This window comes from Sorex fumeus, unplaced genomic scaffold (assembly GCF_029834395.1).
Source record: "Sorex fumeus unplaced genomic scaffold, SorFum_2.1 ptg000008l, whole genome shotgun sequence".
NCBI classification, from domain to species: Eukaryota; Metazoa; Chordata; class Mammalia; order Eulipotyphla; family Soricidae; genus Sorex; species Sorex fumeus.
In genome coordinates, this window is record NW_026606065.1 from 73,527,488 (window position 1) to 73,542,790 (window position 15,303).

At 38.3% G+C, this 15,303-nt stretch overlaps 1 protein-coding gene across 1 annotated transcript in view; it reads right to left on the reverse strand.

The window, feature by feature from the left end:
- Positions 1 to 255: 255 nt before the first annotated feature.
- Positions 256 to 15,303, reverse strand: part of OLFM4 (olfactomedin 4) — a 54,784-nt gene continuing 39,736 nt past the window's right edge. Inside the window, exons 4-6 of the mRNA XM_056108997.1 lie at positions 9,556 to 9,768; positions 8,338 to 8,500; positions 256 to 1,771 (exon numbers count right to left, since the gene is read on the reverse strand). Coding sequence (XP_055964972.1) covers positions 960 to 1,771; positions 8,338 to 8,500; positions 9,556 to 9,768 — 1,188 coding nt within the window. The 3' untranslated portion in view covers positions 256 to 959. The remainder of the gene's footprint in view (positions 1,772 to 8,337; positions 8,501 to 9,555; positions 9,769 to 15,303) is intronic.

Genomic DNA, 15,303 nt, shown 5'->3' on the forward strand with positions numbered 1-15,303 from the left:
GGTCTCACTATGCTCCAAGGTTTTTATTATATATAATCACAAGTGTGATCATTTTATCACTGTCATCTTATTTTTCTTATGGTCTCAGATTCATATAAGTAAAAGGGAAAATAACTGCTATCCCATATCTGCCCTTATTAACTGGCTAAGATTTATAAAAAAAAAAAAGGAGGCAGCTAGGTAGATGGTTGGTAAGTATTGTTCTATTCTTCTGAGTGGCATTTGGAAAAAAATGTATGCAGTACAAGTGTTCTACTAATTCTTATATAAGTAGACAATGGGGGGAAAATAAAAAGTAAGCGCCTCATCTGTAGCTCCATCCAGAACTGATTTTCAATGTATAAAACGTATAAAAGTCAATGTATAAAAGTACCTTTCCCCGTAAACCCAGAGTTTTATAGCTATTATACAAACTTGCTAAATTTACTTATCTTCTATATACAAGCCATCATTCCAAGTGCTTGTAAAAAAAAAATACCACCAACAACAATTAAAAATGGAGATGTAGGCTCACAGGAGTTTTAGTTGTTAATCTGCCTAACTAAATCCCAAGTTTCTTTCAGGGAAGATGAGAAGAATTAAAGAAGAAATGGTCAGGTTTCATAGAGAACTGTTCTTTGAGCCCTCTCTCCTGTACAAATAATCCACAGAGCACTCTTTAACTTCCTCAATTCCCACATGCCACTTCACCAAGGACTTTTTTAATTCCTTGCATCATAGCTTACATCATAATCGCCCAACATAGAACAAATGTGTTTCAGTAGTGACATGCATTATAAGAGGTAAATGGCTTGCAAGAACACTTATCAAATTAAGGCAAATAGTCACATTTTCCAGTGTAGTAGAACTATGCTTCCAAATACTGCTATTAAATCAATATACTTCAGGATCCCTTTGAATCTATCTAATGTGTAGATCAAATTCTTCAACAAGTGTCTCATTCTTTAATCACTGTATATCTAAAAATTTTCACGAGGTTCCAGGTCAAAGGTAAGATCAAAATTTAGAAGGTAACCATCATTATAAACATAAAGTTTGCGATCAAAAGGATGATAGTTAATGCTCTGCACATTTTCCATTACCTTTTCCAGCTTAATGCTTAGTTGACCCTCTTTCCCTGTGTTTGTGTCATAGTAGTAGAAAAGTTCATCTATTCTGGTGTTCACAACACGGGTGGCATACAGAGTCCCACATACCATAAAGGCATTTGAAACAGCTGGCTTATACTGTGTGGTATGCCAAGTGTTTAGCACTTGAAGAGTAGTGTCATTGAGTTTACTAATCACTATGGAGCCACCATCATCTTCAGTGGAATAAATCACCCACAATCCAGTCTCATCCACAGCAAAGTCGAAATCTTGCCACCCAACATTAGCATATGAAAAGCGGTTATTGTAGGCCGCATTAGGAAGAGGTTGATTAAGAACAACTGTGTTGCTGGTCAGATTGATGCTAGCAATGTTTCGCGAGCTATACCAGTTGACATACATGGTATTATTGTAAACTACTGCTCCCCCACCTTGACCATAGTTAATCTCATAACTACGGTAGGTTTTGTACAGTAGTAAATCAGAGAAAGTTTCATAGAGTCTGAAATACCGTAGCTGTCTCCCATCTTTTTCCAGAGGTGCCACCCAATATCGCCCTTTATCTGGATTCTGGAGAGAATATTCTCGACCCCAGGCACCATACTTATACGAAAACCCTGCGTAGTTGAGCTTGACTATATGTGGATCGCTGATATTCACCACACCACCATGACTGCAGCTCCCTATAAAAAAGAAAATAAAAGGGAATTCTTAGAAAATCAGTGACAAACTACAAATAATTTACTATTTTTATAACCAAAGTATCTTTTAATACTTTTTTGGTCAAGAAAGATTTAAGGACACCAGTAGTGTTGGCGGAGAATAAAAAAAAAAAAAACCTTCTCAGAGGTCCAGTTGCACAGAAAACTTGCTTTCAGCTCTAGAGAAAACTAACCCTATTTCCATGCATGGGCTTTCATTCTGGGAAATAGACATAATGAAAATTACAAGTCATTTTTAAAAGGTTTAACATCCCAAAAATATTAAAAAGACTTGGTAAAAATTTAAATTCATGTTCTTCAATTTGAAGGCATTTTACAGTATGGTTTTAGTTTTTCTTATAGAGGAATCATGAATGCAAGCTCATCCCATTGCAGAATCATACCCTATTTTTATAAAATCAGGCAATTCACAAGGTTCAGGTAGAATTGTGATGCTGAAAACTCTCCTGGGAAAGTCCTTAAGTCCTTTATCCTTTGATCTTCCATATCAAGACCCCAAAGAAACAGCCACAGCTGGTATCAATGAGGCCTCAGACTAATTTCAGAAGAGTAATTTTTAAATATGTATTTTCAAATTACAAATGATGATCCTAAGAAGATGACATTTCAACTTTGATAAATGATGGAAGTTATTTTAGGGCAATATTTCTTGCTCTGTGCCAAAGCATGACTCATCAAACATCACTTGGTGATCATCATATGACAGTTAGAAGGTGAGTGCTATTGTCCATCGTCTCCTGAACCACTGAACAATATCCAGGTGCTTCATCTTACCCATTATTACACTGTCATTGTCACAATGTGCACTAAAAGGTGGGACCAAATTTACTGGTCCACTGAATCAATGCCGCTTGTAACGTTTGGACATTTGGCTGGGAAATCAGTCCTTCACATTGTGCACCCACCTGAAATGCCTGCCAGTCCAAACCATTTGTGAGCTATAAAGAATAAAATAAAATTCCTCCAGCATTTTTATAACTGTCCAAGAGTTGAATACACATTTTCTGAGATCTTAATAATGGCTTAAAAAAAACCTGGTAAGATCGTTTATTGGGTAACAAAGAAAATTCAACTTCAAGTACATTGAGGTCATTTCCCTTCCTCCTGCAGCCTGCGGCAGAGCAGGTAGGTGATGGAGAGAGGGACAGAATATGACTGCTGGATCCAGCTTTTAAAATGCTTGGAGGGAATCAGGGACCCACGCAGAGCACATGAGTTGAGGTGAGCTGAAGCCAAAATAAAGGTCCAAAGAATTGCCTGAGATTAGCAGCAGGACACAGGACATGTGGAAAGAGGGTAAAAAGCATTTGCCTCTAAGTTTCTAACTATGGCCAACATGGAAAAACCCTTCCTTTCCTGGCTAAATTCCTCCTCTCCCTTCCCCTTCATGCAAGGACTGCTCAGAGGTGAAACCATTACTGAAAATCCTGCCTTTATTTTTCCATTCTGCTGTGGCTTTTTGATTCGAGAATTAAATATGTGCTTCTTAAATGCTTTCATAAATCCACAGTTGGTGGGAAAGTCAGCCAACCATACAACAGGTAGAGAAATGAAACCACTCTGTACCCAACCTCAAATAATTTTGCATATCATTAAGAGAACACAGTTGCGGGTTTATTTTAATAATGCATGCACCATTTCATAAATAAGAAAGCAACGTGTGTTCAGTCAAGAGACTGTTCTCCACTAAAGAAATAATAAATAAAATTATAAATTATTATTTCTTCTCCTAAAAGTGATCTCTCAGATGAATGCTTGTTTGCTTTTGTTTATGAAACAATGCATGAATTATTAAAATAAAGTTAGTGGTGTGTTCTGTTTAATGATAACAAAAATGTATGAGTTTCCATATGCTACAACTGGATTTTCTAGTTAAAATATCTTTCTGTGAATCTATTTATTCAACTACATTTCACTCTCAGGATATAAATGTAAGTCAGGTTTTTTTCTTGCAAGTTAGAAGATGTAAGAACCATTTGCTTAATTGACTGTTGGCCTCCTGGAAGAAAATATTCCAAATCCGAAGAAATAAAACATTTAAGGAAAATTTATGATGAATATAACTAATTAAAGCATAAAATGGGGTTAAAGATAGTAAACTTTTCTCTCTCTTCAATATAAAAATCTTTAGATATGAAGTGAAGTTATCTCTTAAAAATTACTACAACCACTACTACTAAATAATAATGGTTCATCTTTTCATAAGTTGACCAGGAAATTAAGAATTGTATGTTATAGATATTAAAATTTCATGAAATTGTAAGTTGCTTCACCTCCCCAAAACTCCTAAACACTTTCCTGTCCTATTGGTTATCCACTCTTTATCCTCTATCTCTTTGGGATCACTTTTAGGTCCTGGCAATGTTAAAGGAAGTGGAAATAAGGAAAAGAACTAAAAGTCATAAATACTATAGATATGGCTACAGCAGTGACAATCCAATAAAAATGATTATGATGGGATTCTGTGACTCCTGCTGCAAAGCAACAAACATTGACCTCCAGCCTGGTGCCTGCTGCTCATCTAGACCAGCTTAAGTCTCCATCACCCACAACCCATCTACAGTGAGCTTCTCCTCTCCTTCCCTAATCTCTTCTTTGCAGCCTTCAGTTCAAGGTTTCAGAGATACTTCATTTCCTTCCTTACCCATCCCATCCAAACTTTGCTTGACCACGGGGACATCAACTCATTGCCCAGACATGTACCAAAAATTATAAAAAACCAACGAACCCTTTTCCATTTTCTGATTTTAAAAAATGCATATCACAGAACTGAGAGCGAAGGTAAGCTTTTAGCCACTCCACCAACAAGAAAGAATAGATAATTTGGTGTTAATCAGGTTGTGAGTTGTTGGCACTGCCTTGTCATGCCAGGAATCACAGGTGCACCTCTCTATTAGAGCATCAACAGAACACAGCTGCTCTATAAAATAGCGCCAGATTCCAATTCAAATCCTGACTGCAATTCTATGTAAGTTTGTAAGTTACCTAGCATGTTACTGAGTCATTGAATAAATTCTTTAGCCTTCTATGCCTCAGTTTCTTCATGTAAAAGTACTATCTACTTTTCAGGATTATTGGAATAGAAATCAAGTGAATGTAACTCAAAATAGGGTAAATCTGAACATTACAATTACACATTTTATGACATTAGGTGACTTATGTGATTGGCTTATTTCCATACAATGATTTTGGTGCCTCCTGGTAACCCCAGTCATCATGTAGGGCCAGCCACATATTACTACCAAATTATGCTTGTGGAATATAGGAATGAAAGACTAATACTTATTTATAAAACATTAGCCCACTACCTTGCTACATATCTGAATTTTTCAGAGCCACAGAACATAAAGAACCATCCCTGAAAATGTACCACTGATTGGCAGTCTCTTCAACATGCATTTCATTAGATATTGCCATGGTTTTTTGAAAACATCCTGGGAAGTCATGTGGTGAGACTTTAAGAATAATCTAATTTGACTTTTCAAGAATGTCATGGTTATTTTTTAAAGCCAAACATCCTGTGCCTGCAGAGATAAAGTTCTGGGATGAAAATGCACTCTAACCTGGGCAACTACTTTGAGCTTAGAGGAGGATACAATGGACTAGTGAGAATTCAACAATTAAAATGGTTATAATCCCAAAATGAGACTAAATGGAGTCTGAATGAGACACCTCCAACACTGCATTTCTCTAGATGTCAGATCTGTCAGCTCATCCCTTTAGCGTTCCTGTCCTAGCCATTTGCCGAGCACATATTATATGTGAATATAGAGTTGAGCACCTCCAAGTACTATGGTGACTGACCCCTGAGCACTGACTTTTGCCATCAACTTTTGCCTAAATCTAAGTGACTACATAGAAGTACTGGAAATCACTTCTCTCAGGGGAAATTGGGGAGAGGGTTAAGTCACTATTTTTCTAAAGGGAAAACAGCCAGTGATCTCAAGGCCAATTATTTTAGATTAGCAAGCTCTATGAAATGGAGCAGAAAAGGAAGCTATTTGCAGCATAAACCAAATATAAAGCATATTTTATTGAATCCTATCTACACACATTGGTTCTAAGAGCAAGCTGACCACAAGGCTAGCAAGCTGCAGCTGCAAGAGAGGGGCCAAAGAGTTCAGAATTACTTTAGAGCTGAGATTTACACATGGTCATTTTTGTTCTGCAGCGGAAAAAAAAAGCAGACAGGCCAAATTTTAAAGTCCCATAATAGTGAGTAACTTTAATTAAGGCCTCCACAGGCTCACAACTTTGTGGTGCCTGGGGATTTTTCCAATTCTGCATTACCAACCAATCCAAACAGAAAGAGAGCAAGTGAAAGAAATTGATTTAAAAACATGACAAAAAGTCAGTTTAATATAAACATCATAAATATAATATGAACAAAGCTGGAGGAGAGCCAAGTGGTTTGGCAGAGAGCCATATGCAGCCAAGGTTGTGAGAAAGTGAGAGGAAATCTGGGTCCAATTTGCTTAAACAACACAGCTGAGCTAGAAGAGTTCACAAAAGTCTAAGTGTAAAGACCTATGGGAAGGTTCTAGAAAAAAAAATGTCGAACAAAAATAATCCCACAGTCTCTCCTGTTTTCCACCTAAACATTAAGCAGTGAACTTTCTCCCCTTGCTACCCTCCTTGGGTTACTATCACCTGACACATTAAGTCCTGAGAGGACTAGGGAGGAAGGGGCCTGTCACTCGCTTCTTGGGTGACCTCAAAGCAAGCTGCAAGCTCACTGATCAAATCCCCTTTTCTGAAACATGATGGCCCTCAGTGCAGTGACCTGGAATGTTCTTTCCTGTTCTAAACTGTCCTCATTCTTAGGGATGCACAGAAAATGGTGCCAGAAAAATATGTTCCATGAGGCAGATTTACTAAGGGTAAGAAAGAGAAGAAAGTGCTCCAATATTATCCAAGGTTGGCATTGCATCAACTTCCTGCTCTCAAGGGGCCCTCTGCGGCCCAACAGCAAGAATGCTTTGTTCCCAGGAATGTTCACATCTTTAATCCCTGACTGGGTTTAACCTTCACTGGCGACAGAGGACAGAGCATAGCCTTTGCCCTAAGCTGCCTCTGTATGTCACACTACGACAGATCCTCAAGTGCAGAAGCAGGTTAGAGAGTACCCTATACCCCACCAAGAACTATGGTAAGGACTAATTAAAGTCTTAAGATACCAGCCTCCTTGACAAAGATTCAGAAATGCATACATAAAAGAAAATGTTGTGAACAAGAGGAATGAATGGAAATCGTGAGAAGAATGATTTGATGAAAAGGTATAGTCCCACTCAGCCTGAGATGCTCTGGCCCTGCACAGCGCACTTCTTCCTTCAGCCAAGCTGCCTCTGAAACCCCGGGCTGAGCCCTGGGAGAAAACGCTTTCATTCTCCATGAGGGAAAAGTTGCAGGCACTGGTTCTGTTTGCAGCCCAGATTTCACTTTCATAAACATCACTAATACTCCTAACAACTGCTGGTGTGTAGATGAAGATCATAGAGCTCTGCCCTTCCCTGGTCTTGTTTTATTATTCCCCACAGCAACTCCAAGGTGTGGAGAGTTTTGCAGTAAGATGATGGATCTCTCTGCTGTGGTTCCATCACTGGGAAGCTCAGGTCTGCAGTGTCAAAGTCAGGCTTCACATCCCTCCTCTCCAGCGCCCCCATGCATGAGAGTCTCAAAGGGTCACATCTTTGTTATACTTAACCCTGAGTTGCGCACGGTTAGTTGAGAGCACAAAGCTGCCCCTGCCCTCCAAGAACTCCAAGTCCAGAAGGGATGACAAGGCAGACCCATAAGGAAGTTCCCATAGGGTAATCCCTTAATCCTCACTGAATCCTAGCCACTCTAGATAGCAGCTACTCAAGCCTACACTTAAGGAACACATAAGGCAAAAGAAAGTTGGGGTAGGGTGTAGATTAGGGGAGATTCCAGGCATGACCCCAACTCATCGCCAACTGGCCCTTATAATCCATAGGACATGGAAAAATCCACATGGATTCCAGAGGGCTTTTACTCAGCAGCCCCAACCCCAGAGCAACCCTACCACTATAGAGATGTTATTTGCTGGTGAATAAAGACAAAGGGAATGTGGATACTTATGTGAATTTTGTTTTAAACAAACTCATTGTTCATGCTTTTCCTCTATGATTCCCAAAATGTGATGATAGGTAGAGCTTGTGGGAGGAGGGGGAGATATTAAAAAAGCATTGACAAGTAATTCAAAACAGCAAAACTCTCATGCTTCACTTCAACACTGCAGTCACCAAATAACTTCAACACTGCAATTCCCTCAGACCATCCCACTCTGCTCCTCATAGGTCACAGTTCAAGGTATACAAGTAAGGCATGCTGGGACAGATATGGGGCTCAAGTGGTCCCGCACATGCCTTACAAGGGGAGGTCCTGGGTTTGATTTGCATCACACATGCCCTCGTGCTCTGCTGGGGAGAGCCCTGGTGATCTCTGAGTACTGACAGGATATGAGCACTTCCAGGAGCTGTCCCCAAATATATGTATGACATTCTCACCTGGAGGAGGAGGAGGGCGGGGCTGATTAGAAGCAGTTTCATTTCGAGAGGCCTCACATTCCTTTAACTTGTTCTTGAGAGCCAAGATTTCTCGACGAATGGCAAGAACATTGTTTTTGTCTAGCGTCTCAAGCTTCTCTACCAGGAGAGTCATATTCCTTATCTAAGGAAATAAAAATTCAGAGTGACTTTACATTATTGTGCAATTTCTTTCATAAACATTCCGGGGCTGAATTTGTCACTTAGTGAAACATTGCTCAAGAATACACCCGAGATTCTTTTGAATGGTTTCATTTGGAAGAATACATTTTATGGTTTAGCGTGAATGCCTGTCAGATCTCAGGCAGATGTGTGTGACAAGAAGGAAATGGCAAAGATTTTAACTGCCTTAATAATATAGCACAGGCTCGTTCTGAGCATCCACAAATGTCCATTAAAGTTCATTTCTCATAACCTTCCCCTATAAACTTGTGTTTACTCCTGTTGCATTATAATTAAGTTTCTAATGAATAGTGAGGGCTGGAGAAAATTTCAAATTTTAAAACACATAACAAGAATTCTCCATTAAAACCCATGTCATGACTGCTAGTAAAGTTTTTGTCAATATAAATTACCCAACCATGACATTAATGTGATGGTCTTTATCTATAGAGCTTAAAAGGCTTTGCTAAAACATACTCACAAGAAATGCCCTTAAAGAAGATGGCAGGAAAAGTGTTTCAAGAAGAAGCAAGAATTATATGATCATTGAAAAGCAAGTCCAGCCAGGAAAACTGTGACTTTCTAGCTCCATGAAGATAAATCCAGGAAATATCTGATCTAGCTTGGTCAGGGAGCTACTATGAATTTTTTTTTCTTTTCAAGAAAGACTGAAAGATGATTTGTTTATGAGCAAGACTGAACTTTAGAGTCATGAGAGATTACATAATTAGAAGTCAGAAGAGAAAAATTCTTGGGGCCAAAGAAAAAGTATACTGAGTATGATGCTTCTCTTATACATGGCTGACCTAGGTTTGATCCCTAGGATAGTGTATGATCCCCAGAACACCACTAGGAGTGATTCCTGGGTGCAGAGCCAGGAGTAACCCTTGAGTATTGCTAGGTCTGGTTCCCCAAAATTAATATTTTTAAAAAAGAGAGAGGAATTCATATTCTGGTTTGAGTCCTTGCTTATGGAAGATTATTATTAATATAATGAGTAGCACATTTATTCATTACCTCCACTTCGAGTTGGGCAATGATCGTTGAGCTTCCAACAAAAGTGTCCTTCAGCTGTAGGATAAGTTTCTCCATCTCCTTCACTTCTAGCTTAATTAGCTCAAAGTCCAGTTCAGTATAAGAAATCGTATTCTCTTCCATAGCCTCTACTCGTATAGTTAGATTTGAGAGTTTTTTTTCATACACGCTGATTAATTCAACATACTCCTTTACCTGAGGGTTAAAACAGTTCAGGTTAATATTCACAATAATATTTTATAGTCTTCCTCCTCTAACAAACCTTGTGGGCAGTTTGATTGTTATCAGCCTCTTTGATTTCTTTCAGGTGGGAGGTCCAAAGAACTAGATCACAGTCATATTTAACTAGATTTCAATGAATTTATCTACAAACTAAAAAGAACTTACTACTATAATGGTAGGGTAGGGATTTTTTATATCTTAACTAAAAATCATTTTGCTTCAAAAGCATCATTTGCAAATGCAGTTTAATCCCCATTTCCATTTTGAAGATAATATCTCTTTAGAATGAACTGAATTTGACTCAGAAACGTGTGCCTTCATACTGCCCACAAAGTACATGTTCTAAATTAGGTTTTCTAACTTCAGCACTACTGATGTAGTGGGCTAGATAATTCTCTCTTGTTGAGAGGTTAACTTGTGATTGTAGTAGGTTCAGCAGCATCCCTGGTCTACAGATGCCAATAGCACTGACCCACCCACTTGTCACAACCAAAAGTGTCTCCCCAAATTGTATATATTTCCCAGCACAAAATATTTACCACTACCACCATCATTCTTCTATTTAGACTACTGATACCTCTAGAAGGAAAATGGACTTAGTAGATAATCCTCTTTTGCCAGCCATATGCAATAAATTTTGAGTCCCTCTGCCTTTTGCAAAGTGGCATAAAGACCCAACTTGCCACAGCGTGTGAGTGCATGTGCAACTGAAAAGTGTACATTTCATTAAGTGCATCCACATTTATTCCAGGAACTGATTATTGCAATCAGACCTTTAAATTACACATTTATTGCATATATTTGAATGTCTGATCATTAAGTTAAAATACTTCCAAAAATTCCCTCGGTGGTTTAGTGTATAATTGGAATCTCCAAATGGATATTTCAATAAACACAGTTGGTGGTTCTTACTGTATCTGATCTCTAAAAGAAGTGCCATGGCTTTTTAAAAGACCAGCTCATTAAAAGTTGCTGGTTTTATGCTGTTTAAAAAAATTTCTTTGGACAGAAGTGATATTTTTTTCCCAAACTGTGCTAATGTCATGAGCTGATCCATAGTGCCTGATGAATTCAGAGCCAGATGTTGGCCTCTAATCCTTCTAATACCAAAGGCAGCCCTAACTTCTGTCATTTTAGCCCTTCCACTTAACCCCACTGTGAAAATCAGAGAAGACTCTTAGGCTGTAGACCTAAAGGGTTCGGGCTTCAGGCAAAGATGATTTTAATGAAAGTTGAAAATGCAGCCTTTGGCACTGTTAGTGTATCTCCTCAGGCAATTGGTACTCACTGCCATCAGATGTGCCATCACTTGGAAGCTGATAAGGATGGTGATATTTTGATGGATAAAGAAGTTAAATGTTAAATGCACACACATATGTAATTTAAAAATATGTGAAGTACATATAAGTCTTCCTCAAAAGTACAAATACAGATGTAAGGAAGCCAAGTTTCAATTTCTACCAAACCCAGGCATGAAAACTTTGCCTGTGATTAAAAACAACAATAATAAAGTTCCAATCTGCTACAGAAGTGGAAATTTGAAAAATAAAAATTCTTGCTTGTATTTGGCATTGCCAATTCTTGAACAAATAAAGCATTCTGAGTTTTCCTGGAACATTTTGGTGGCACATTGCTGAAGTTGATCTATAAAAATGAGTAATTCAACCTTCATCTCTGCTAAATGTGACTTCCCAAGATAAATGCTGAAAAACCAAGGCATGCAGTATTTGTTACCCTTGGAATAGGTGACGTGCCTGTCCTATTTTAGCCACAACAGGTAAACTCTCTAAAGATATATTTGTGGAAGAATCTGAGATTCTTTTAACTGACATTTAAAGGAAATCACAAAGATGTTCAGAACAACTGGAACAACCCATGGAAATAAGACCAGGCTGAGAGAGCACAAAAAAAGGGTGATGCTTATTCATTCAAGTGGATTGTTAGGTTTAATCTTTCACACATACAGTACTGTAGTACCAGGAATATGCTGAAGTTTTGAAAACAATCTAGCTCTCTCCCTGGAAGTTGCAATTTCAGCAAAGGCTTCAGAATGTGCCTGGAAATGTGTAGTGAGCTGTGGGACTAGAACCAGAGGGTCATACTTTGTGTCGTTGTGGTCTTCATTTCCGCATGTTGAGCTTCAAAACACTCATACATGTTTTGCTTAAAAAACATCTTAATACTCAGAGCTTGTACTCTTTTTGTTTGTTGTGTGTTTATTATGTTACTTATGGAATCGAAGAAACAAAGGGGTGTTTTTTGGGGGGATGGATTTCTGGGGTATGTGTTGTCATGTATAATAAATGTGTTCTTGATATAAATCAGAACACAGTGCAACTTACTATTGAGCTAAATAATTACTCTAGCTCATGTTTCTGCCAGTTCCTCCAAGCTGATATATATTGCCAGATAACTTAAAATAAGCAAGTGTATTTTATAACATATTTAACAACTATGACATTATTTAAACCTATCATTTAAAAATAAATGCAACCATTAATTAATTAATTAAGCTTGAATTGACCATCAAGACAAAACAAAGCTTGAGAGTAGCACCACCTAAGCTCCAATGAGGCATCAGGATTCAGGAAGGCAAATCATTTAATTTCTCTAATTCCTGTGTCCCTTCTCTAAACTTGATGCAATGGTATCAAGCTTATAAGATCATTGTAAACTGGGAATCATGTGTATTAAGGGCCTATGATAATGAATGTCTTCTAAATGACACAGTTATTAAATAAGCAGTGATTTCTGTTTTTTTCTTTTTCAATCTGACCTTTTAATTCATTATAGTTTGCTGTACAAAACATTTCTCAATCAATGTTGTTTGTTTATGGGTTACCTAAATGCCTCCTAGGCTAGCTCAACCTTCTCATGCATAAGGATCTCTTAGCAAATGTGTCATAATAAATAACTTGCCCCAAAGACCCAAAGTCCTCCAGAGGAAAAAAATCCTGAGTTGCCTTTTGTGCCAACCCCTTCCTAAATATAGTCACAAGAAGATGAACAACAGAGGAGTATAAAATATTTTCAGTATCTTATGCAGAGGCAACTCCTAATCTTCATTGTGCACTGACAAATCATGAAATAATGTAAGGTAGTCAAAACCTTTTTTCTGGTGATCTGCCCAAATGAACATTCCCCCAGGCCTCCAGGAATGGCAATAATAATTCATCTGAAATTCAAAAGCCTGGCAACTTAAGAATGGCAATAATAATACACCTGGAATTCAAAAGCCCTCTGCTGATGAGATCACTTTGGATTTGAAGGCATTATTAACCTACTCCTTCTTTTCTTGGGTCTGTACTAGAGGATGGTAACAGTATGGTGTAGAAGAAAGAGACCTGGATGATTCCCAAGACCCAACTTCCTATCCTATCTTAACTAGCCAAGAAGAGCAGTGACCTTGAAGTATATAACCCTCCATGTTATATCCTTCAGTATTCCCAATGCTAAAGAGGGAGCAAAAACACCTAGCCTGGCCTACTAACACCTGGGTTGCTATAAAAGTCATGAAATTTACCTACAAATGTATTGACATGGAGATTATCATACTGAGTGAAGTGATCAGAAGGAAAGGGACATGTATAGAATGACTGCATTCATTTGCAGTATAATATATGTGGGGGTGAAGCAATAGCACAGTGGTAGGGCGTTTGCCTTGAGTGCTGCGGCCTGACTGAGCCAGGTTGGATTCCTCTGCCCCTTTCAGGAGCCTGGCAAGCTATCGAGAGTATCTTGCCCGCACGGCAAAGCCTGGCAAGCTCCCTGTGACGTATTCGATATGCCAAACACAGTAACAAGTCTCACAATGGAGACATTACTGGGCCCGCTTGAGCAAATTGATGAACAATTGGAGGACAGTGCTACAATGCTACATATATATGTAGTAAAAGAAGAATATCTAAGGCCAGGGAAAACAGGGATTAGGAGGATTGGTCAATAGTTGGAACTAACCACAAGTGTGTGTGGGGCTGAGGGTAGGTTAGATAGAGAAGAGACCAGTAAGACAATAATAGCTGGGAATGACCCCTCTGGACAAGATCCGAGGGTTAAAGGTAGGTAAGGGATATTCTGGATAACCTGTCAGTATCAATATTACAAACCACAATGCCCAAAAGCAGAGAGAGAGAAAGAGAGAGAGAGAGAGAGAGAGAGAGAGAGAGAGAGAAGAGAGAGGAGGGGGAGAGAAGAAAGCACCTGCTAAAGAAGCAGGCAAGAGGTGGGGGGTGGAGGCTGATGGGAGGGAACCTGGGGATACTGGTGCTGGGAAATGTATACTAGTGGAGAGATGAGTGTTGGAATACTGTTTGACCAAAATGCAATCATAAATTGTTGTGTAATGCTCTAAAAAATAATTAAAATTTTTTAAAAAGAGTAGGCTAGAATCCCAAAATACTTAGAAAAGCACCAAAAGATATTGTTAATGTTATTGTTTTAACTCACCTGTTACACTGGACCTATTATGCAAATCTCAGTCCAAGTCAATCCTGTTCTGAGGCTTAAGTCACAAATTTTGGTTGGCCTAATTCCTGGACACTTTCAGAACTAAGGTTTCCCACTTACCCTACACTAGTTTTCTGCCAATTTTTAGCAATACAGATGCCACCTGTCTCCACTTACAAGATTGAAATGAAATATCTAATACTGACTCACAAAGCTGGTGAGCTACATACTCTCCCCTGAGCAGTGTGGACTTTTAAACTGCCCTTACACTCCTGACAACATGCAAATCCTAACTTCCACTGTTTCTGAGCAAATGACTCAAACTGAAAAGATCTTTACCTAGGATTTTCCTCCACTTGTTATGTTTTTATGCATAACTCCTTATCTGTACTTGATTATGCTGGAATAAGGCTATGAATATTAATGGCTGGAATTTATAATTTACTGCTGTGCCTTTTCTACTGATTAATTCAAGGACATTTTATTTCTTAAGAAGCTAAGTTCCCAGAGTAGTCAAACACATCTTCCTGGACACTCATTTAAACTTAGAATATTTATCTATCAATTCAGGTTGAAAGCAGTGTCTTCAGTCTCACAATCATTTTTGTCTTAAAGAACAACTAGGCTGGATGTTGAAGTAGCTACATGCAAATTTCTCTAAAAAAAACTTATTTCAAATTGTGTGGTGAAGCCTGAGCTCCTTGTAAATTAATAGAGCTGTATTAAATAATGCATATCATAATAATGCATATATGATTATAACTTGGACTTTACCTGGACATAAAAGAAGAGCCTTTATAATTGATTTTTAACTTGACTAAAAAGGTAGAAAGGAATCAAAACTGGAAAGTGAAATCACATTGCTCCATCAGAGAAAGCAATCCCTGCAAGAAAACTTCCCCTTGTTAGAGGGAAGTTAGAGGTTCAAGTCAGGGTTTCCACCAATTTTCTATTGCCCATTAGTCTTGATTCTACTTCTATGGGAAGTTTTCAATCTTAGTCTAATGCTAAACACTTCTAATATTCATATTTAGATAATAGAGTGAAAACTACCAAGAGATA